Here is a 25,000-nt window from a genome sequence, read left to right as displayed (position 1 = left end):
CTTAAATGCAGTTAGCTTGACAACTAGCTGAAATAAAATAAGCATGAAACGAATATATATACATTTATTTTATTTCTACATTTATTTTAGCACTACATTTTTGTTATCACACATGCAATCTTATCATATCAACCAGAATAATTTGCTCATTATTGCCTTCTCCCATATCTACGGGTTATTATGACAATATTTAACTAATACAGCTTATTTTTTGCCATTTAGTCACAGCTGTTTTAGGTAAAAACACAGAATCCAGAAACCTGTTCACAGAGAGAGCCTGCTGCAGACGCCAAAGTCACATCATCTACATCGGCAAAGGTTTGATTTAATGATTTGACGTAAAAATAGAAACACTTTGAATGCTGAATGAAGCGCAACAGAAATGATTCGTGATATTACTGTCTCGACAAATCCTGATGATTTGATGACCGTATCTGTCTCTTAATTTCTTACCTTTATTTTTATGTAACAGATATTTCTGGCAGCCCTGTGAATGTTGATGTGGGCGTGTGCAGGACGCACTGTGGCCAATCGGTGCGCTCGGCATCGCTGGAGGCGGGGCTAAGAGCCTCCAAGTACTCCTCAATGCTCGAATTCCTGAGACACAAAAAGGTAAAGCGATTCTACGACTGACCACAAGACGGCGATATTTCTCAAAATGAAAAATATAAAAAATATAAAAATTATTAGGTTTAGATTCAAATACGCAAAAACATCTATTCTATTAATGTTTTTCAAATGTAGAGAAAAAGATGATGCGATTTAACATTAATTAATTATTATTTAATAAAATAATTATAATAATGTTATATGTTGGGCCTAGTTGTCAATACGTAAAATATGCATAACATGTTTTTATAAATCATAATAAAAAAAAAGAAAAAATCATAAAAATAAATTACACATTATATATTTATACAAAATCAGTGTGAGCATCTACAGTAATGAGTTATTACCTAGCCCACGTCTTAATATTTCTGCCCATGATCATTACAGATGAGGCGTCTGGATCAGTCCTCGGGAGCGTCAGACTCCTTCGCCGGCTCCCCGTCCTGCGGCCTGAGCTCCACCTGTGAGCCGGCCGGGGTTCGAGTGGACCGCGTGATGCTGTACGAAGGTCTGCGGGAGGTCGAGGTCATCGAGGACTGCCACTGCGAGGCCAAAACGAGCCAGTGTGTCCGGGCGCCGTCGCTGAAGACGTTCTACTCTGAGACTCCGTACGAGACTGTCGTAGACGCGGGCAAATGCGTCGGATCCAAAGGGGCACCGGGTAAGAAAAGACTACAATCAGCGTCCCCCAATAATCAATCCCGCAGCTTGTAGGATATGTAGGATACTCATCATCGGTTTCGCCTACAGAGGGTTTTTCGTGCGTGCCGACTAAGTTTGATTCCACCTTCATTGAAACTCCAAACAAAGTAGAGCTGATCCAAACGGTGGCCCAGTGCAAACTAATGGAGGGATGTTACCGAATCCCGTACGTAGAGTATCACTACGAGATCACGTACAACGACGACGGAGTCAAAGCAGAAAGTCTGAGGGTGAGTAAACCTGTATGAACTGCAAAAAATCAGTTAACTAATATATACCCTTTTTTATATAGTTGCCCGAGGTTTTGAAATATTTATTGTATTTTATTAGTTTTTTCATTCTAAACAATATATTCGCTCGTCGGATTTGGACGCTTCAGCCATGATTTTTTTTATTTTTCTCACTAAAAACAAGCACAATGTAATAATGGCCGCTGTTGATGTTTACAGTGAGAGTAGCATTTTAGACATTGGCTGTAAACGAAATTCATGATGCAATCGTGGTCGGCAGGTTAGTTAGAAGCCTGGACTGGAGGTTCGGGAAAGGTCGAACGCATACCGAAATGCAATTCAGTCATCCGATGAAGAAGCGAACGATCTCACGCCGGGAAATGCTGCTGCTCAGAGAGGAAATTAGACATTTCCGTGTGATCCATGCTAGTTCTCTTCATTTGTTAGACTTAAAGATCATTTTCCTGGTCCATTTCCAGTTCGCATTACCATAATTAGACAGCGCCTGTGAATATGCATGAAGACGTTGCGCACTAAACCACTACTTAGCGCTTGAAAAACCATTAGAGCGCCTCACGAATGCATTGCATGCTTGCCTAGAGCGCATGTTCCAAATGGTCCCGATTGCATGATTTCGGAAGCAAAACGGCATGAAAAAAGTGATTCTTTATATTTTATGTCATCTAATCGGTGATGTTTTTCCATTGCGTCGTATTCCAGGCAGCGCACCTTTAAAGTATTTGTTTTTATAGCGTTTCATGCTAAAAAAAGGCACTGAAAATCGGTTTCTAATACGCATTAAATGAAACAGATCCTAAGTTAGATGAAGCGTAATGCATTTTGATCCGGTGTGCTTATTGAAGGCATCCGTGTCGGATGTTCTCCGTCTGTCGCCGCTCTCTCAAAAGGTGCGAGGAGGCCACAAATGGTCCCTGCAGGTGCCAAATCAAAGCACTTAGCATGTTAAGAGGCCGTCCCGCATTATCAGCAGGTGGTGAACTGATGGCTTCTCTCTCTTGTGTTGCTAATGTTCTTACAGGAAATAGATGTCGGCAGATGTTTGGGAAGCTGCACCTCGGGGAGCCGCTGTCTTCTCAGGTACACGCCGCGCATCTGACTTCACACACAGCTAAGCAAACGCACCACTAAAACACAACCCTGCTAGCTTCGACACATCGGCCCGGTCTGCAATCCAAAGCGGAAACTATTTCATTTTAGTTCATTATATGCGTGTTTTCTAAGGCGTCGTTAGAAGGGTCAAATGTTTTTATTTAAATTCTAAACGTTGCTCGCCAAGCATGCATTCATATGATGAAAAGTACAGTAAAAAAACACATTATTGTAATCAAAAAGAGATATGTGTGTGAATATATTATAGCCAAAGCTGTATTTTCAGCATCGTTAGTTGCTGCTTAGTTAATATTGGTGCTGAATTATTAATAATGGTTCTCATTAGTATCGATGCTTTATATTTTCTGGAAACAGTGAATAGAAAATTTAATAGACTTTTTAGTGTCTTTTCTGTCACTTTTAATCCATTTAATTTGTTCTTGCTGAACAAAAGCTTTTTTTTTTTTTATCTTACTCCATACTTTGGATGGCATTCAACAACAAGGACGCAAAAGATATTAAGCAGAGCAACTGTTTTCAACATTGATGATAATCAGAAATATTTTTGATCAGCATATTAGAATGATTTCTGAAGGATCATGACAGAAAAAAAATGCTTTCTAAAATACACTCAAAGAAAACAGGTATTTTTACACATTATAACTTTTAACTGGTGGTGCATATAAATGTAAATAGGATTTATAGTAAAACAATACCTTCTTATTTTAAGTGAACTTTTTTTTGATCCGCTTCAGATGTTTCCCGCTGCATTTAACCTCAATGTTGGAGTTGTTTCTGTCCTGAAATAAAAGTCTCACTGAATGAGGTTTCTATTTAAACAAACATCTGTAAACAATGCTAATGAATAAATAGGCAGACGGACAAAAATAAGGCTATTATTTAATCTAATTTAAGCATTTTTATCATGTATTTGTGTTCAATTAACTTTTAATGATAGATAGATAGATAGATAGATAGATAGATAGATAGAGATAAAGATAGAGATAGATAGATAGACAGACAGATAGATAAAGATAGAGATAGACAGACAGACAGAGATAGATAGACAGATTGATAGAGATAGAAAGATAGAGATAGATAGACAGAGATAGATAAAGATAGAGATAGATAGAGATCGATAGATAGATAGATAGATAGACAGAGATAGATAAATATAGATAGATAAAGATAGAGATAGATAGACAGAGATAGATAGATAGATATAGATAGATATAGATATAATAGATTAGATAGGCTAATTATAAATTCTATATTTATATTTATTTATAATTTAGAATTATATAAGATAGCTAAATAGATGTTATTATTAAAATGATATAAGATATATATTAAAATTATATCTCAGCATATATAGAGAGTAAAAGAGAAGGCTGAAACAGATCTAGTTAGTTAATATATCTCTGTTTTATTAGTAAGATGCCAAAACACGTGATTTTGTATTCGCCTGTAATTTATAGAACCAGGCTATCATTTAATCTAATTTAAGCGTTTTAAGCAAATCACGCATTTGCTCATTTTAGCGATTCAGAGCCCATTTAAACCCGATTCGAGTGCGTTTGTTTGGACGTTAAGGAACACGCGTGTCTTTCCGCAGGAGCGCGTCCGATCTCGGTGAATGTCTGCTGTGGGCCGAAGGACAGAGCAACGCTTGTGTTCCTCAAGACTACGAAAGCCACACTTTCCTCAGCCAGCACGAGCACATCCGCACCGTCCTGGCCATCACTTCCTGTCTGTGCCAGGCTTAACCGCGGCGTCTTCTACCGGACGACCTTAGCAACTACAGACGAGTTCCTCTCGCGGATCATTCGCCGTTATGTAATATATGTAAATTATGTAAAAAGTATTTTGTAAATAAAATCTATGCCAGAAAGTTGCCTTTGGACTAAGCGGCAAATCTGCACAAAACAGCAGAAGAAACTGCACATGCAAATCATTTCTCAGTTTTCAATCACGTTACAAATCAACCAATAATTAAAGCGTTAGCGGGAAACGCAAAGGACAAAGAGGTGTCGCGTATGCAAAACAGCCTACGAAATACATGAGTATAATAGGAAACCTGCATAATTAGAATTATAAATGCATGCATTAGACTAACTTGTGCATTGCGATATGCAACGTATTTAAAGAGACAATATATAGGTCTAATTATATGCAACGTACAAGCTAATATTTACATTTAATACGCAATGTACAAGAAACATCCCGCAATCCCGAATAAATCATTTTAGCAATATAAATGTATAAACCCGCATTAAATAGACGGTCAAACTATCGCGTTTATATTGTTCAAACGCACAGATCAAAGGCTTCGTTGCAGTGGTTTGTGATTTGTGACGGTACACAGACAGCGTTTGAGGGTATACAATTTAATTATGCATCTAACGGGGAGATTGGAAGATGTCGACCAAATCAGACAACAGCTCTTTTCGATTAAAAAGATGCCATGCGACATCGGTTTCTCTCGGCATTGACGCTATAACAAGAGCTCACGCCATCCATTAAGCGGTCCATTAGTATTAAGAAATCCCCGGATCAACACTTTAATGAGCCCCTAATGAAAACAATCGATTACAGATAAGGAATTAAACCGGTCCGAACCACGCAGCGAAGTCTCTCGCGCCCGCATTAACTATCCCTTGATTTCCATTTATTCAAATTCATGTTCTCGTTAACGCGCGAGACCGCGGCGCGAGGAAACGAGGCCGTTTTAATTCGCTCGCCGCCGAAATCTCCCGTGTCTGCCATTAACACGCACGCTGGAACCCCCTCGCGGTGTTTGTCGAAATAATTACTGTTCCTGTATCGCGTTATCCCCCTTTGTCTCGATTAATGGATCCGCTTTGAGGGAAGCCAACCGCCCGCGGCGGGAAAACTTCGCGCCAAACCCCACTTCGCGCCGAATCCACCTCGCGCCAGACCTAACAATACAATTAAACATTTTTTAAAAACAATAATTAACCATTTTATTCCTTAAATCGACGCATGGAGAGATTATTTACAGCACAGCGCCGTAGATAAACACTAATTTCCTCTCAGGATCTCCCCGCAGGACCACCAGTCCAGTTCGCACCTTGTTAACACCGCCATTAGATTTGCTTTACATTCGCTGATTGTTGATTTACATTTGCGACTAAATGGCAGCTCTTTACGGCCGTTGACTCGGCCAACATCATATAAAGCCCCGGCGGTCCGGCTGGGCTTCATTCGCTCCGGCTCCAGCGACCAAAGAACATCTCGAGATGCTGACCTCCGCGATCTGGATCTCCGTGATGGGCCTCGCCGTCTGCAGACCGCCCGCCAATCACCTGGAAAGCGAGTCCGAGGAGGTGCGCTCGGAGGCCATCAGGAGGCTTTTGGAGGTGTTTGGGATGGAGGATCCCCCCGCGGCTCTGGCCCGGGGACACAAACAGCCTCCTCAGTACATGCTGGACCTGTATAACACCATCGCGGATGTGGACGGGGTCACCAAAGACCCGACGCTCCTGGAGGGAAACACCGTACGGAGCTTCTTCGATAAACGTAAGATTCCCGTTACTGTATCGATATTAAAAACGCTTTGAAGTTGGATTTTTACTACGATTTATTCTTTATGTAGATGGTCTTCTTTAACTCACGACCGACGAAGAAAACAGCAAAACAGCCAAAAATCACTTCAGCTTGGTTTTACGACAGGGTCACAATTGTTGGCTAAAATTATTTGTTTAGATTTAGCGTTTTTGCGTATTTAATTTCAGTTGTATACATTTAGTATTTTTTTTTGTACATCACCTTCAATAATAAAGGCGCTTTGGAAACTATAGCTGAAACAAGATACTTTTTGTTATGTTATATTTTTGTTGACATAGCTAGCTTTAGCTTAGCTAATAAAACCGCTTTATAGAACCTTTTTAATATGTATATGTTCGCATTATTTTTCTTTTATTCAAACAGATTTTAATAGAAATTTAGTTTTTAGCCGTTTCATTAAGATTGAATATATTTTTTTAAATCCAGAGAAACTTGATACTCAATATTTATATATCAGATATTTAAACAAAATTTTATTAGTATAACACATTTTATTAGTGCTGTGAAACATGGAATTGTTTGACCATAAGAGAGTATAGACGAAGTGTGATCATATGTTTTAGCGAAGCATTAAATAAATGTGAGGTTTTGAGAATGGCTCATTAAGACCCATATTCATCGGCCGCGGATATTGAGGCGGGGGATGGCGTGGAATATGCATAAAGTATGCGTGATCGTGTCAATTCTCACTTGTGACTTCTCTCGTTAGTGCACAGCGACCAAATCGAGTTTCTCTTCAACATGTCCACGGTGGCCAAGAGCGAGAAGATCCTCACAGCCGAGCTCCACCTCTTCAAGCTCAGGCCGCAAGCGTCGCTCGCCTTCAACAGACACCACTTCTGTCAGGTACGGCGTTTACAGTCTGCCGAGAAAACGGCACGCCGCCGAAAGGACCTTCTCCGGGTTAATCGCTGCAGTGGTGTGTTTTTAACGCAGGTCAGCGTCTATCAGGTTCTCGAGAGCGGCAGGAAGAACGTCTCGCAAGGGAAGAAGCTGCTCTCATCCAGACTGGTGCCGATCCACTCCAGCGGCTGGGAGGTTTTTACCATCACTCAAGCTGTGAGTACGAACAAAGTCACACAAAGTCGGAGAGGTTTTCCTAGAGCCTTTGAACTTTAGGCCGTGCAATTTCTCCCCAATAATAAATATGATTAATATCTCAAAGGTGCGCTCGTGGATGTCAGACGAAGGCAGTAATCTGGGGCTCCTGGTCTCGGTCAGGACTCTGGCGGGTCTTCAGATGGACCTGAAGACCGTGAGGTTCGCGTCGGGCCGCGACCACCATCACAGCAAGCAGCCCATGCTGGTGCTCTTCACCGACGATGGGAGACGGGCGGCTTCTCTGGAGGTCATGCCGAAAGGTATGGCATATAAGCCTCTTATTAGCTTGAGTAGACCTGAGGTTTCTTCAGAGAAGAAGATCTGTTTGAGATCTTCTGTGGAAACACTGAAACAAAAATGGCATAACAATAAAAGGAAGCTAACAGATTAAAAAAAAAAATACATGTAAAAAATGTATTAAAAAAATAATACAGTAAATTATTAAAAAATAAACACTTTAAATATTTTATATATATATATATATATATATATATATATATATATATATATATATATATATATATATATATATAAAGTAATAAAAAAAAAATCTTGTAATATAATAGATGCAGGAATAATATAGTTAGCTAAAATTAAAACCATTTAAATATTTAAAAAATAAGTCAAAATGTTTGAAGAAAAACTGTAAAATAATAATAAAAATAAATAATATTATAATGTTATAATAAATAAATTAAATGAAAAAATGCTTAATTTAACTGAAAATAATATAACATCTACAATATCTAAGAATGTATAGTTTAAAAATAATGTAATTAAACAAAGAAATGCTTAAACTTAAAATGAAATATTAAAAAAACGAACAAGGATGAAAATAATCCAATAATTTAATATTATTAATAATTGGGGTTTTTTTCACAGAATAATTTTTATAATTATTAAAAAACTGTTTACACACACACTGTTATATTGTATCACTTGCACAAGGATGATCAGATGGTAACTTAAGGTCTTCGTCTTCAGGTTCAGAGGATGCTCCCGCTAGACCCAGCCTCCCGTTTCCCAGCATGCCTCTCTCGGCAGCGGCTCGTCGCAGCGCTCGCTCCATAGACTACGACGAGAGCGGGGAAAAGATGCCGTGTCAGCGCCTGCCGCTCTACGTGGACTTCGAGGAGATCGGCTGGTCCGGGTGGATCGTGTCCCCGCGCGGATACAACGCCTACCACTGCAAAGGCTCCTGTCCGTTTCCTCTGGGTCAGAACATGAGGCCCACCAACCACGCCACGGTCCAGTCCATCATCAACGCCCTCAAACTGACCAAAGGCATCGAGACGCCCTGCTGCGTGCCGGACAAGCTCTTCAGCATTAACCTGCTGTACTTCGACGACGATGAGAACGTGGTTCTGAAGCAGTATGATGATATGGTGGCCGGCAGCTGCGGCTGTCACTGACCGCCACAAACCCGGACTGGACTGTAAAATATGTAAATAGATATCAAATTATAATATATGCAGGAGCTCGAGTCGGTCGCTTGTAAATTTGTATATTGCATGTTGTGAACTATTATAAAGTCTAAATAAATTCTTACACAAAAATGATGGATAGAGTTGCTTTTTTTATTCCCGTGCACGTTGCCAGATATAGCAAAAAAAGACCCTTTTTGATTTTTTCCCTGTTTTTCCTTCCCCTTTTTTATTTTCAGTGCTTTCTCTTTTACCATTTATTTTTGTCCATCTTACACAAACTGATGTAGAGTTGTGTTTTTTTTCTGTGGTTGTTGCCAGGTAAATTATACTGCAAAAACATTTCACCAGCCCTTTTTTCCCTCTCTTTTTTCCTTTCGGCTTTTACTCTTTAACCTCTCTCCTCCTTTTTGTATCTTACACACACACACACACACACACAAAAAAAAAAAAATGTACAGAGCTGTTTTTCAGGTTTTTTGCCATAAATGATATTGAGCTCATAAACGTGTGTATTTTTATATATATATATATATATATATATATATATATATATAAATACACACGTTTATGAGCTCATCTCACATTAATCAACAAATCGTTGTGATCTGCAGATCCAAGCATCACCAGAAGATGGTGACAGAAAAAAAAACAATCCGAAACAAAAACATAACATGTATACTGGTAAACTTTAGGCTGATCTGAGTCTCCCCACGTGATCATGCAGGAAAAGTGCCAAGAAAAGCAACAGCTGACAGGTATGAGATATGAGCCGTTGTCCAGAGAGAAAGTAAAGGAACAGCAGGTAAACAGCTGCAAGATCAACTGATACCGTTCAGCCTCTGTGCCACCAATTCAGCTCACAATAGTGCGCCGATGCTCCGCTGCTTGCATATTTAATGACATAATTGAGATGCATTTGCCGATATGAACACAATACACCGAGCCGCTTTTCATGAGATCTCTAGTCAAAGCACTTTAAAAAAAAAACCTGGGACTGGGCCACATTTTGCTCCTCAAAAAAAAAAAAAAAAATAAATAAAAGAGTCATCATTAGGAATAATGAGAATAGTTGAGAATATTATATATATATATATATATATATACATACATATATATATATATATATATATATATATATATATATATACACACATATATATATATATATACACACACACATATATATACTAAAATTAAAAATGATCAAAAATAATGAGTATTAAGAACATAAAACCTTAATAAATAAATTGTTCCAGAATGTTTTATTTTATAAATTATCTTTTTTAAAACTCTTACTTAAAAAAAAAATGTAATTAAAATGTAATATATATATTTATCTGTGTGTGTGTGTGTGTGTTAGTAAGAATTTCAATTTATTTATTTATTTATTTATTTTTTAAATCAAGGTGATGGTCAAATGTTTGTTAGTAGATTTTAATTTTATTTAAAAAATACTTGTCACAGAAATCCTGAGTTTCTACATTCCGCTTTATTCTAATTTCATTCGACCAAACAATGCTTGTTTTTCCTCTTTTAATAGTAGCATTGTTCCCGGAAAGAAAATAGTTTTTTTTCTCTTTTTTAATTTTTTTTTAGCAGTCAGTTTGTTCCTCCAAGGTCTTGCAATATAAATCCCCAAAATATCGCTCAATAATTACGCACGCACGAATATCGCTGCACATTATTTGACCGTAGCAGCACGCTCCCAGCGAAGGGGTCAGTAATCTGACACTCGGACGTCTCCCCCGCTCTCCCCTTGACCGACAGGACACATTCACGTCCAGGAGATACCGCCATTGATGGCAGCTAAATGATGAAATGCTGCCATTATCAGAGAACTAAAGGCCTGGCGGCGGCCGACACCTGATCTGCCATGTCTCCCTCCGGCCCTTTGTGCCAGCATTTCATATCTGAAACATCTGCTGGCATTCAGCTGCAGTCCACAGCCAGTCTGTCATGGAGCTGAGAGAATGGGCAACAAGCAGACCATCTTTACCTCCCAGCAACTGGACGCATATCAGGTCAGGCATCATTTTTGAAAAAGTTGGGGGTCTCTTAAAACTATTTCACGTTAAAAATTAAGTGCTCACCGAGGATGCATTTATTTGATGCATTAAAACAAAATTACATTAAAATAAAAATACATTAAAATAGCGCAATATTATTACGATTTAAAATAATATTGATATGTATTGCAATATATTTGAAATTTTTATTTTTTTTTAATTCCTGTGATGATTTTCAGCATCATTACTCCAGATCCTTCAGAAATCATTCTAATATGCTGATTTGTTGCACATTTACGATTATTATTAATGTTAAAAACAGCTAAAGCTGCTTCATATTTTTATTTTTGCAGAGCCTTTTCAGGATACTTGAAAGTTTAAAAGAGCAGTTTATTTTAAATAGAAACCGCGTTTTAAATGTCTTCGCTTTCACTTTAGAGCAATTTAAAGCGTCCTTTCAAAATAAAAGCATTACTTTTGTTTAAACAAAAAAAACATTGACCACCACCTGCATGCGTTTAAAAATTACATTTATGCAAAAATGACACAGATGCACTTTTAAAATTGTCAGAAAAGTTCATATGGTCACGTTAAAGGCTATATTTATGAATGTGATGAATGCTTTGCGCACCATTTTCATCTCGTAATTGTAAAGCATTTGCAAGAAGGTAGTTTCCGGAGCAGAAATGCTGCTTAGTAAATCCTTGCCTGTTTTTGCGTTGCATTTTCGTAGGACTGCACCTATTTCACCAGAAAAGAAATTCTGAGGTGAGACACCTATTAAAAAAGCATTAATAAATTGTTTTAAGGTAAGCGTTTTTTTTTAATTATTTTTATTTTTAGCTAAATTAGGTAGTTTGCAACCACTTAAAAAAATAATAATAATAATAAAGTCTACTTGCTGGTTTTATGTGGCTGAAATTGAAAAGTTACCTAGCTATCGCTCGCATAAACAGTGTGAAGATGTCATATGACAGACTTACGTGACAGATGTCGTGGTTGAATGTTTGTCGTCTTTGCTCAGGCTCTTTCATCGATACCGTGATTTAGCGCCGCAGCTCGTGCCGCTGGACTACACGACCCAACCGGAAGTGCGTTTGCCCTACGAGCTGATTGGCAGCATGCCGGAGCTGAAGGTAGCGTCTCGCTCCTGTTCCTCATCAATTATGAAGCTTCTACTAATTGGCCGCAGTCTTGGTGAGGTTAAGCGTTACCAGATCCCTTGACTCGGGGAACCGCGCGCTTGGTTTAGTTTAACCTGGCGTTTGTCTCTAAAACTGTTTTATGAAATGATGTTCTAAATAAATGATACGACCACGAGGTTAGCACGCGCCAAAATATAATGTTTGTTTGAACGAGTCAGTTGCGTTGTCTCTCGGCTGCGGCACTAGCCCTCGCGGTGTTGCCAAGTCCGCGGTTTTTCCGCGAAACAGGGCTAATTTAAAGGGATAGTTCACCCCGAAATAAAAATTGCTTGCCTTCATGTCATTCCAAACCAGTAAGGCACGTCTTTGGAACACAAATTAAGTTATTTTGGATGAAATTTGAGGCATTGTCAGCGGCACAGTCATCTTAACGTGCCTCTATTTTGGGTTTTGAACGGTTCATATTATTTCTCTAATAACACGTCAGCATGCAAGGTTAAAAAACACTTTCGTTGTCTTATAATATGCAGTTCCTTTGCTAATCTGTAGTGATTGGTCTAGGTTTTCAGTCATGTGACCGGTTTGAAGACCTGGCGGGAAAAACATCCATAGATCTGCAGCACAAGCTTGTCAATTTTCCATCTGTTTCATGCAAATATTTAGATCACCTTTCAAAACAATAAAACAAGTTCAAGTTTTGCCAACTTGCATTATTATTTTAATCAGTAAACACCAAATTTTGTAGAAACACTTAAAGTGCCTTAATGTATTAATAACCGTTATATAGAAATATCACATTCAGTAATACATACATTACTGATGCGTCCTGAATAAGGACTGAGGCCTGAATAAGATCGAAATCCGCTTAGTGGGTCACCTGCTTGCCTGTACAAAATATACATCATCAATGAGGTATCTCGCTTTTTAATATTTGCGTTTTACTACTACTTAATGAAAACTGCGTCAGTCTGGCGGTCAGTCGTCAGAGCTTCGTTTCGTCCTCCAGGTGGACGTGACGTCGCGTGGAAACTATCAACTGGTTGGTTTCATTTCCATTTTAAAATAAAAGTTGCGTTTACAGCCGAAACAGCTATCTTTGCCGCTCCAGTGGCAGCACCCGGTGGCAAAGAATAAATTAGCATTTTCATTCAGACCAATGCCAAAAGACCAACGAGTGGGCGGGAAATACGCTAACGTTTCATTATTCGTGTTCCGAAGATGAACGAAGCTTTTATGGGTTTGGAACAACATGAGGGTGAAATAACATTTTAGCAATAATGCAGCGTATTTTCTTTAGTCTTAGGGTCAAAGTGGCTCTCAAAATACATTTGGGGTAGTTTTGGACTATATATTTTTTTTGGACTGGTTGCAATTTGTTATTTTGTTGTGAAAAAATTTCATGGGTTTGGTCTGATTAATTTGGGCGGTTCAGTCACGCACTGAAGCGTGGTTAGGGTTTTAGTTTAGGGTTAAGGTTAGGTTAGGTTTGGTTAGGGTTAGGTTAGGTTAGTGTTAGGTTAAGGTTAAGGTTAGGTTAGGTTAGGTTAGTGTTAGGTTAAGGTTAGGGTTAGGGTTAGGTTAAGGTTAGGGTTAGGTTAGGTTAGTGTTAGTGTTAGGTTTAGGTTAAGGTTAGGTTAGGTTAGGGTAGGTTAGGTTAGGTTAGGTTAGGTTAGGTTAGGTTAGGTTTGGTTAGGGTTAGTGTTAGGTTAAGGTTAAGGGTAGGTTAGGTTAGGTTAGGTTAGGGTTAGTGTTAGGTTAAGGTTAGGTTAGGTTAGTTAGTGTTAGGTTAAAGGTTAGGTTAGGGTTAGGTTAGTGTTAGGTTAGGGTTAGGTTAGGTTAAGGTCAGGTTAGTGTTAGGTTAGGTTAGGTTAAGGTCAGGTTAGTGTTAGGTTAAGGTTAGGGTTGGGTTAGGTCAGGTCAGGTCAGGTTAGGTTAGGTTAGGTTAGGTCAGGTCAGGTCAGGTCAGGTTAGGATTAGGGTTATGGTTAACCCTAATGTATTCCACAGAAAACAAAAAGAGCAAAAAACGTTTGATTGAGGTGGATTTTTACCCAAATCCAGCGTAAGAAACCAAACTTTTAAATATCTTTAGGCATTTTCAACAACGAAGCAGCTCTTTATTGCGCACGCAGCTTTCTAAAGACTCGAGCAGGTAAAGACAATTTTAGAACGATTTACATACACAACCATCAAAAAGAGCATAAAAATTGGTTCATGAGCAAATTGCGAACTACGGAGCAAATTGAAAACACAACTTCTAGAACAAAGTCCATGTCAAACCCCGCCCCTTAAACTAACCGTAACTGAAGCAATGGGATTTTACGAAATCGCACGAATCAGAGCCACCAGTTTGTGGTCTGTATTATTTCGGAGGATTTTATTGAAGAGGAAAATGCTGTGTTTTACGTAGGACAACCCTTTCAGGCAGAGGATTGCTGAGGTTTTCTCAGAAGATGGAGAAGGAAACATGACTTTGGACGACTTTCTGGACATGTTTTCGGTGCTGAGTGAAATGGCGCCGCGGGACCTGAAGGCATATTATGCTTTTAAAATCTACGGTCAGTTTTAAACGAACTACGTGAAAACGATTAACCCTTCGCGGGCTTAGCTAGAGTTACTTCATTTGGAACGAACACCCACCCAAGGTTAGTAAGCCAAAGATGGATGCAACTAATTCATTAAGAAATGATTATTTTTATTTCATTTTTGATGAAAACCCGAACCCAAGTTCATCATATATTTATTTTTTCTTTATTGAGCAACTGTTAAAAATAAGTGTGCTTATAAAAATAATCGCCTAAACTGATTTTCTACTTGAAAGAACCGATATTAATTACTATTATTTAAATACTTCTATATTTAGTCTTTTTTGTCGTTTTATTTATTTATTTTATCAGTATTAGGCCTACTATTAAGGTTAATTTTAATTAAATTTTTATTTTCCCTAAATGTAATGCCTTTCCAATTTTTTTTATTTTAATTACTTTAAATGTACACAAATGTTTTGATTAACGCCTGTAAGGTACACGAGGTTATCAGTTTGTTCTGACACGACACCATTTGATACTATGACCCGACTTCGGTCTTCTGTTCCTGTGAACCTGCAGAGCCTTAACTGACATATGAATATCAATAATTCACGCGTTCATTATAGAGGGAACCACCTAAGAAAAGCATGCAGCATCTAATTAAACAACAGAACAGAAGATGTCAGAGAATCTGATCCGCTTCTGTCATCAGAAAAAAACTCTGTTCTCATGCAACATTAACACGGGGTAAATGATAACGCTCTCTAACAACAGAGAACAACGATTTCAACGAGAGGCGGCTGAAATTATTCGTCTTATTCGGACACTGAAGGATTGATCACTTGTGGTGGATTATCATATAAAATAAGTCGAATGTACTAAAAAAAATATATATATATCTTTTAAAATTATATTCTAAAAGTCAGACAAATAAATAGTAACAAAAATGTATTATTAAAATAGTATAATAGGTTAATAAATAAATAAAAAAACATTTTGGCTATGCATTGTGAAATGTGCAAACTATTAGCGATAAATGCAATATTATTTGCAGCATTTCTTTATTCTTTATCCAAATGATTTTCCGCATTATTGGTGCTTTTTAAAAGCCGCATTAAACGCTTTATTCTTTATCGGTAGTTTAAACCAAATCCGAAACCCTGCAGATTTAATAATTCATCTGTGCAAATCGTATGTGTGACAAATAAAATCTTCCCTCCAGACTTCAACAACGACGACTTCATCTGTAAATCGGATCTGGAGAAAACCTTAAATAAACTGACGCGCAACGAGCTGACCGAGGACGAGGTGAGGATGGTGTGCGAGAAGGTGATCGACGAAGCCGACCTGGACAACGACGGCCGTCTGTCTCTGGAGGATTTCCAGCACATGATAGTGAGAGCGCCCGACTTCCTCAGGTACGATGCCTTTTGAGTCTACACGGAGATAGAGAGCTTTACGGGGGTTCGGCGAAAACGCTTGGGAAGGAAAACTAAGGGAACGATGCTTCGATTTCGTTTAATATAGAATCGCTTCATCCGTTGTTGGGTTTGGATTTGTTAAATTAATTTGTTAAATGAAATAATAAAACTTAACTTCAATAAAAGGTTTATTTCAGCTAGTTGCCAAGGCAACAGTTGTTTAATTTAATGTATTTAAAAAAACAAATACTATATAAAAAAAAAATTATATATATATATATATATATATATATATATATATATATATATAAAACAGAAAATGTAATTATAAAATAAAAGCTAAATTAAAAAAATTTAATACCTCAGTGATACTAAAACATTTGTCCTTTCAAATCTGCATTATTTTATTATTTATTTTACTTTTTTATTATTATATTATTATTATTTTCATTACTTATTTCCACTTAGCAATTTTAGTGCTTTAGTTAAACAAATTTCAGTTTATTACCAAGGCTTTTATTAAACATTTTAACATTCTGGTTTAACACCACATAAAAATCTAGTTTCAGCTTCTATGCCATTAATTTGTTTTCCTTTAAAGACCGACATTCAATTTTTACTTTTATGAGAGTGCATTTTTAACTATTTTAAAATCACCGTCCTTGCTTAAATCACGTATTTGTAAATGAATTAGAATGAAATAAAGATGTATAACAACAAAGCATCTCAGAAGCTGCAAATAAAACGAAGATGATTGAAATACGTTTTGCAGGAAATCCAATTTCAGTTTTTCTACTTCAAACGTTCACATATCTGTTTGGAACGGTTTCTTTATGAAGATTTTCCGATCAGCTTTATACGGAGGATTTAGATTTTGAGCTGGCTGGTTATGTTTTCAACCCTTCTCTCTTCTAGCACCTTCCACATCAGGATCTGAAGAACTCAGAAGAGGATGGAAGATCTTTCACTGCAGATTCAGAAGTCGGAAAATAAACAAGGCACCCGTTACAGATGAATTTATATCCACTATTAATGTGTGAAAATATGCTTCTTAAAACCTAAATACAACAGTAATGTACTTTTTTTCAGAAACCGATTCATCCGTCAATATTAAACACGCACGACTCCATCTCTTAAAAGAATCTTATTTTAATAAATCAAAAGTACAGATATCTACAAAAACTGTAGATCAGTTTTTTTTCCAACGTTTTTAGAAAGTACAGTACAATTTAAGTAGACCTCTTTTAGAGTTATTTACAATTGTTTCTCTCTCTTTTTTTTTTTATACCAAAATGCAATTTACTGATCTCCCCGGTTACCTCACAAATCGACAAAATGAAAACATGGTCATATAAAAAGAATCTGTAAATGATATGGATGACGAAAAAAAAAAAAAAAAATCAAGAAATACGAGAAAGACGAACTAAACTGAGATGGACAGGCGCGACGATCGCTGCTTTAAGACAGAAAGCGGTACCTGTTTGCTGATGCTCTTTTCCACTTGGTTTGTTTGCAAATCAAATCAAATTCTTGCCAGCTGTCTGTTATAGCTTTTGCATTTTATTTTATCACTTAAAAACACCCTAAGGCCAGATTCGAGGTCCATTAACATGTTTTAAACGGCAGACTGTCCTCTAAAGCTCAGAAAAGACGACCAGACCAACGCTTCAACGTACAGGACATCTACAGAAAACAACACACACACACACACACACACACACACACACACAAAACATACAGGAGGTCAACAGTATCACCTTCATGATGCATAGATCCAAAATGAAAGATCAAGTATTAGTTATTAAGACAAACGGCAAGTTGGGGACGTTATTGGACAGGGAGAGAAGAGAGATGCTGCGGATGCTGGTGAAGACGCATCGACCCGAAAGCGGCATCTCCTCGAGGTGGAAAGAGAACAAGGCGCAAACAGGAAGTCGTTTCAAGTGAAAGAGAAGGAAAGTGGCCGTCTTTAGGCGGCAAGAAGAGAATCTCACCAACGTCTGCCCAACACTGTGCTTCTTCTTAGCCTTTTAAAACGCTGTTTGGCTCACGCCGCTCCGAGCGAACGAAATCTATGCAGAGCATTCTTGCGTCCTGAATTCTCATCGTAAATAATTAATTCAATCGCGTAATTTTTTCGTAAGCTGGTACGATACACGCGCGTCCGATATGCGAAATCATGGTGCGGTAACGAGAATCAAATTCCATTCGTGGAAACACGTTCGTCGTGAAAAAACAACGAAATGCTGTTTTTTTGGGGTGAAATTTAACCTGGATGTGTTCTTAGGTTTTTTTTTTCTCTCCCCCCACTCGAGATTTTACGGGTAAGGTTTCCCGACCTGTTGCTGGTGAACACGACTGCACCAACCGACGCATTTCGTTTCACAATAGTCGTGCATTTGAGCACAAGAAAAATACAAAAACGCACATCCAGCTGCTGTTCGCTTCAGGAGGGCAGTACTCTCTGGCTTTGCATTTCTTGCATCAATTATAAGCGCGTGCTTACGACATCTCTCTGTTCAGTACTTCAGGAATGGTGGATTACTGTATTCCGGTCGGCTAAGCCTAGTCACATGAACCAAATCTGTTTGTTTTTACACACCGTGCACGACTGCAATTCAGATGCTACACGTGCGGTCCGTTCGCAAACACACGAGAAATATGAACCGATTGAAGGCCGTTTATTCGAACTGGACCAATGGCAGCCAATGCATGAAACCAGCTTTGGCTTCCGATCGGTAGAAAACGGCTCAAAACGAACACGAATTCGGCAGGTCACACTCCACGTAACCATGTAAAAACGCCTCTTTTTTTACGATGCAAAACTATCACTTGGCACAAACTACACACAACACAAAAGATACTGATAAAGTGCATGGACTTCTGTATACGGGAGGCGCTTGCTCAAGCGTAGCTCTGCTTTTCAGGTCACAAAGTCACCCTTTCTCATTGCTTTTGGTTACGCGTGTCTGTTAATACTACAAACTCGGGATTTCCGCTTCCTATCAAGGGCCGCGTGTCAGTTTCGCTTGATTCTAGTCGATTCAATCCAAGCGTTTTTAAATCAAAGAACGCTTTGAACGCGTCAGGTCGTCATAAAGCAAGACCTGAGTTCTGGATTTATTCGAAGGAATGTTAAAACGAAAGCTAGCGCTACTGCATAAAAAACTGAACTATTTGGAAATAGCTTTGTGTGCGTGTTAAAAAAAAAAAAAAAAAAAGGAGGTTAGTTTTAACGAGGCGGCAAATGTAATGAAAAAAAAAAAAGCTGGATCATCTGACTGCAGCTAGTCTGCGAATGCAACACTTTTGCGCAACAGGTCTGAAAAATAAAACCGGGGACAAAAACAGAGAAATATATATATTTTTTTTAAATAAAAGAAAGGGGGTTATAATATTCCTCTACTTGCAATAAGGTCATGTGATTGTCGAAGAATGCCGAAAATAAAACGGAATGATAGAGAAAAAAAAAATAAAAATCCCACGTAACTCTCAAAACGGCTCAATATCAGATCGGCTGCTTCCGGGTCGCCGCGAAGGAATGGATCAATTTTGGCAGTTGTGCGCTCAAGACGAGCGATTGAAACAAAGACGTGGGATCTTCTTTAGGTGCGTGTTTCCGAGCCAGTTCTTCACCTTGACTTGTAGAACCGATGCTCCCCCACCGCGGTTTCGTCGGGGAAGGGTCGTGAGCGAGAGGAAGCGGCATCGCTAATCTGTCAATGGAAGAAGAGAAGAGGAGCCAGGAGCTCCGACTGCCCTGGGGCTGGAAGAAGAGCGCGACAGAGAAGGAGAGGGGGGATAAAAGAGGAAGGAGGAGGAGGAGGAGTGCTAAGAGGGAGAGCGTAGTCCAGTCGTGTCCAGCCCACGGGCGGCGGACAGTAAGGCCTTGGTCTTCACAGTAGCACACAGCGAAAGAAGCTGCTCTTTTTCTGCTGTTCAGTGGTAATTTTCACTCCGTGATTGCTGCTCTGAGGATTGTTCCCCTCCTGAGTGAGCAAAGAAAAAAAAAAAAAAACGAACCTCATCAGAATCGCTCTCGCTGGATTACTGCAACGCAAGCACGCGAGAGAGTGGGATATTGGATTATTTTTTTTCCTTCAAAAGTAAATTGTACTTAATAATAATTAAGTACGAGTGCTTTGATGCAACCTGTGTTGTTAAAAGCGCTATATAAATAAAAATGATTGATTAATTGATTGATTGACAAGTATTTTTAATGCATTAATTGAGCCTCCTAATGCATTGTATGATATTATCAATAATTAGACATGGTATCTATTCATTGTTGCAACTTTAGAAAATATTATGCATACAAAAAAGGCAAACAACAACCTATTTAAACATGTATCTTGGAATATATAAAATGCATTTGAACTTTTATAACAATTTAAGAAAATGCATTGAAAAAAAGGAATCTGCAAACATTATAATGCATTTTAACTTATTTGCGAAAATTTAAACTGCATTTCAAGGCTATAAAAATGCTATCGAGCCTTTAAGCAAAGTGTTAGCAAAATTTTAAATGGCATTTTTGCAGCAGTTATGAACCATTGTTAAAAGAACTGTTAATTTAATGTTAACATACAACTTTTGATCTTAAAAATGCATTACTGTAGGCCGAAACAGCTGAAATTAACAAATAGTGTAGTAGTATTGTTCTCTGACAGTTCGTTTTAACAAATGCAGTTAACTAAGGTGACAAAAGAAACTTTATTGTAAAGAGTCCCCCAACTTCCAATCATCTAAATCCATTTTTTACACGAAGCTAAAGCACAGAAAGGCAAATTCTCACCAATTTCGTGTCCATCTTTGCTTTTATGTCTCTGGCAAGCGTCAAGAATGCCTGCGAGTAGAGCAGAAAACATCGTCATATCAGCTCTTTAAAAGCTCAATCCGATGCAGATATGATTAGGAAACAAATCTTACGTTCTCAACGTTGATGTTAGCCTTCGCGCTGCGTCTCCATGAACTTGACGCCGTGCTTTCCAACGCCAGCTAAACAAGTACAGACAGATCCCATTATATAAAACACAAGTATGATGTCTCTGGATGATTACAGACTGTGCAGCCGTGATGCAGGTAGATAATATCTAAACCCAGTCTTGTGGAAGGTGGCATCATTGCTGTTAGAGTCTTATATAATGAAAGTTAAATAATATTATTTGGGAAAGAAAAGGGGTATAAAAGAATGGAAAGAAACATGGCTTGCTCACCTTCTCGCCTCTATCTTTAGACACCTGCCTCTTCTCATTGATGTCACACTTGTTCCCCAAAATCATTTTTTCTACATCCGCTGATGCATGCTGGGTTGAAAACATACAAGAACATGAACTGAACATCCAAGCATTATTTTTTTTCCCAAAATGGACTATTAGTTAGCTAAAGCTCCGCATTGATGGTTTAGACAACAACAAGAGTTTGCATAACGCTAACATATTATTTACTGGACATTTAAAGTTCAGTTTTAAAGTATTAAAAGTTCAACCTTTACGCCGGAAAATGCTAAAATGCCAAAAAGCGGTGAGATGCGATGGCTAAATATGTCCATTTCAATATGTAAAAAATAAACAGGCAAAATATTTACATTTACAAGCATGCATTTACATTTTTATGCATGTGCATTTAAACGGTACATTTTATCAGTCCATGCATTCCCATAAGAATCGAACCCATGCATCACCGTTTGTGCTACAGTTACTTTTTATGTCATTATTTTTATCGTAATCTTTTATTGCATAAAAAAAAATAAAATGCAGACCTGTTTATTATGTATATTAAGCATGAAACACTCACCTCCTCTATGTTTCGGATCCAGTTTTTGATGTTGTCAAATGATTTCTCATTAGTAATATCATAAACCAGCATGATACCCTGAGATCAGAGCACAAGATGAATCTCAAGTGTTCACAAAACAGCAATTACAAAGAGAAGCGTTGCTACTCTTAACCCGTGCTGTGCTTAAAATCATTTCTCTAAATCCAAAAACTTTTAAAGAGTTTCATGCGCCAGAAACCCTCCTCATCACATTTTTTTTAAAGCACAGGCCTACAATCAATCAGTTTATAAGTATTTTGACCAGAAACACCACATCTGACAAGGTAGGGGAAAAAAGCTGATATTTTGGGAAGTAATCACACTGAGTTGGTCTAATGCAACTACTAAGAAGTCGCAAGAACCAAAACCCAACATGAAGGCGATACAGAACTGGAGCTTATTATAAAAGGCACAGTAATGTATATACTTTAGCGTCATCTTACCATTGCTCCTCTGTAATACGCCGTTGTGATTGTTCGGAATCGCTCCTGTCCTGCCGTGTCCCTGTAAATATCAAACAACATCAGTGTGGCGACTAAGGCTGAAACGCATTTAAAGTGGAAGGCGACCTCTTCTTTACTAGAACGAAGGCAAAAGTCAACCACTAACACGCGCTGCTATGTAAAGGAGAAATTCAACCGTCGCGGTTTCGATAGTCATGCAACAGCTCCTTTAGAAAACCCTCAAGAAAACTACCACCGATGTCATTCCAGCCAACCGCTAATGTTCAACTAGAGTTGAGAGGGACACTAGAAGGAAAAGGCAGCTAGAAACTCACCATATCTGTAACTTTATCTTCTTGCCATCTAGTTCTATTGTCCTGATCTTGAAATCGATACCTGAAAGAGAAAATACGTAACTGCGTAACTGTCATAGGCTGAAAAACAGTACAGTACAGTGTCTCTTTTAAACGCGTCCACTTACAACACCACATTATTTGTATACATAAAAGGCAAATAGATGTCCATAGTATGCATATGAACGCATCCTATATGGAGAAAAAAAATGTATAATAATAATCAATAGTATTATATATAAAAAATCATTTTATATATATATATATATATATATATATATATATATATATATATATATATATATATATATATATATATAAAAATTTATAAATTTATATATATATATATATATATAAAAATATAAAATTTATATATATATATATATATATATATATATATATATATATATATATAAAAAATTGTATAAATTTATATATATATATATATATATTATATATATAAAAAATTTATAATTTATATATATATATATATATATATATATATATATATATATATATATATATATATATATATATATATATATTTATATATATATTTATATATATATATATATATATATATATATATATATATATATATATATATATATATATATAGTAATCCTCAAACTGAACTACATCAAGGTACAGTGGCATTACAATCTGATATTAGCATAACTGTGCTACCATCACAGTAACAGCTTTATGTAAAACTATTTAAATGAAGAAGAACATGCATATTATCATATCAGTGACATGTTGAGTCTTGACTTTAAAAGTCGGTAAACAAAAGCAAATCTTTCACTTTAGTATCCGAGTCTGTCAAAACAGCTAGATGCTAACCGGTACAAACGTTTATCAAACAGACACCAAATCACCGCGCGAAAGAATTAATCAAACTACAAAACGCCAACAAAACTGTCAAAGAAGCAAAACAAAGCACAATAAGCCAAGAAGGGCTAACAGACAGTTACGAGTCTATTAGCTTAGCCGTTAGCACAGCCTGACGTTTCATAAACAACCCGAGCGTAAAACAGACATAAATACCTATCGTCGAAATAAACGTCGAGTTAAAGGCATCCTCCGAGAATCTGAAGAGCACACAGGTCTTCCCGACGCCGGAATCCCCGATTAACAGCAGTTTAAACAAATAATCGTAGGTCTTCGCCATACTGAACGTATTGCGGAAATCCCGCCCGGTACTTTAGCAGACAGCGCAGAATCCGCAAAAGCAGCGAGGAACTGACCAATCATACTATGGCGAAGGCTGCGTAAATAAATATTAATGAGGTCAAACCGACATGCCCCGTAACCTTCCTGGAACGCGCGGGCACGCAGCGTCATTAATATTCATTAGGCACGCCCCCTTGTGATTCTCAACGGCTCTGGTCATAGTAGGGTTCGTTCCGGCGTGAGCTGACGTACGGCCACGTCGCACGTCAGCGTACGCGATTAATATTCATAGGCTCGTCCTTCGCCGTAGTGGGATTCGTAAACCGTGCTTCCTGAACTAAAACAAGACCTCATACCTTCACAGCAATTACTGACGCAAGTCTGTGCCTCAAGGTCATTATTAATTAGCGTGTGTGCCGGTCAAATTCCTTCGTGAGGCTTGGCTTCGGGCCTGTATAATATGTATAAGCTATTAATATTATTATTTACTTATTTTGCAATACAATGAAGAGAATATCAAGTGGAATATTCACGAGAATTAGGAAAAAATGCAAAAAAAATAAAACACATTTGGTCCTAAAATAGGCTTTATCATCTTAAAGATATAATTCCATGCCTTTCCTTTGACATTTCTGCAATTAAACTTTAATTAATCGATTTAAGTAATAATAACACTAATTCTCATACACGGTGTGGTGTGCAAATAAGTAAACATTTATTTAGTTTAAAAAAATGTAAAAAAAAACATCAAACCACAGTGAAAATAGCCCTTTGCAGCATCAAGGGTAAAAATAATATCCATAAATGACAAACTAAAAACTTCCTAATGCGAAAATAGTGTAAAGAAATCTGTGTTATAATACATAACGCCTTCAGCTTTCTTTTAACGCATTTCCATACATCTCTACTAAAATGTGCTGTACTTATTGCTTTTTGACCGTTTTTTGCTGCTGCATTTCTACTGTTTTAAGCATATCGTCCGCCGTGTTCATTCAAAAGAAATAAATAAAACAGCGCCAAGACAGATACGAATTCTCTCTGAATTCTTACATGCAGTGATGGTCATACTTTTTAAGATCAAAAACGTAACCAGGAACAGCATATTTTGTTATTACGCCACAGATGGTGACGGAAGTTGTATTTAAATGGGGAAAAATGGCAACAAGAAGACATTATTTATTATTTAATGGACTAGTAGGTGCATTAGGAAATAATCGAAAGATTGCTAACCAAAATACAGAAAATGATGGATGGAAATAACATAACTTACAGCATACAAGACATGAAAAGCTAAACATAAAGCACTGCTGGAATGGATGGGGAACTCTGGAATGTTCTTCATGGGTT

The 25,000-nt window shown here is 37.6% G+C and overlaps 4 protein-coding genes, 1 long non-coding RNA gene and 1 pseudogene across 5 annotated transcripts in view; 3 read left to right on the top strand and 3 right to left on the bottom strand.

Moving 5' to 3' along the window:
- Nucleotides 1-4,852, top strand: part of pnhd (pinhead) — a 5,628-nt gene extending 776 nt beyond the window's left edge. The window contains exons 2-7 of the mRNA XM_043233526.1: nt 223-318; nt 473-612; nt 997-1,270; nt 1,360-1,541; nt 2,581-2,639; nt 4,267-4,852. Of these exons, the coding sequence (XP_043089461.1) occupies nt 223-318; nt 473-612; nt 997-1,270; nt 1,360-1,541; nt 2,581-2,639; nt 4,267-4,417 (902 nt within the window). The 3' untranslated portion in view covers nt 4,418-4,852. The remainder of the gene's footprint in view (nt 1-222; nt 319-472; nt 613-996; nt 1,271-1,359; nt 1,542-2,580; nt 2,640-4,266) is intronic.
- Nucleotides 4,853-4,949: 97 nt separating this feature from the next.
- LOC122335673 (anti-dorsalizing morphogenic protein) lies at nt 4,950-8,773 on the top strand. Its single transcript, XM_043233525.1, has 4 exons — nt 4,950-6,191; nt 6,949-7,298; nt 7,405-7,600; nt 8,325-8,773. The coding sequence occupies exons 1-4, from the start codon at nt 5,912-5,914 to the stop codon at nt 8,750-8,752; spliced, it is 1,254 nt and encodes a 417-aa protein (XP_043089460.1). The 5' UTR covers nt 4,950-5,911; the 3' UTR covers nt 8,753-8,773.
- LOC122335677 lies at nt 8,638-11,893 on the bottom strand. Its single transcript, XR_006248993.1, has 3 exons — nt 11,757-11,893; nt 11,405-11,514; nt 8,638-8,773 (listed from the first exon to the last, which is right to left on the bottom strand). It is a non-coding gene; the product is annotated as an uncharacterized LOC122335677 (long non-coding RNA).
- Nucleotides 10,261-16,920, top strand: LOC122335672 (calcium and integrin-binding family member 3-like). Its single transcript, XM_043233524.1, has 6 exons — nt 10,261-10,788; nt 11,507-11,541; nt 11,798-11,909; nt 14,329-14,476; nt 15,669-15,864; nt 16,783-16,920. The coding sequence occupies exons 1-6, from the start codon at nt 10,738-10,740 to the stop codon at nt 16,802-16,804; spliced, it is 564 nt and encodes a 187-aa protein (XP_043089459.1). The 5' UTR covers nt 10,261-10,737; the 3' UTR covers nt 16,805-16,920.
- A 1,586-nt stretch (nt 16,921-18,506) lies between these two features.
- Nucleotides 18,507-23,715, bottom strand: LOC122335676 (ras-related protein Rab-8A-like). Its single transcript, XM_043233527.1, has 8 exons — nt 23,528-23,715; nt 22,463-22,523; nt 22,128-22,188; nt 21,664-21,741; nt 21,084-21,173; nt 20,797-20,865; nt 20,663-20,713; nt 18,507-19,856 (listed from the first exon to the last, which is right to left on the bottom strand). The coding sequence occupies exons 1-8, from the start codon at nt 23,649-23,651 to the stop codon at nt 19,764-19,766; spliced, it is 627 nt and encodes a 208-aa protein (XP_043089462.1). The 5' UTR covers nt 23,652-23,715; the 3' UTR covers nt 18,507-19,763.
- Nucleotides 23,716-24,823: 1,108 nt separating this feature from the next.
- Nucleotides 24,824-25,000, bottom strand: part of LOC122335687 — a 10,880-nt pseudogene continuing 10,703 nt past the window's right edge.

Source organism: Puntigrus tetrazona, unplaced genomic scaffold (genome assembly GCF_018831695.1).
Source record: "Puntigrus tetrazona isolate hp1 unplaced genomic scaffold, ASM1883169v1 S000000846, whole genome shotgun sequence".
NCBI lineage: Eukaryota > Metazoa > Chordata > Actinopteri > Cypriniformes > Cyprinidae > Puntigrus > Puntigrus tetrazona.
This window is presented reverse-complemented; position numbering and strand designations above follow the sequence as displayed.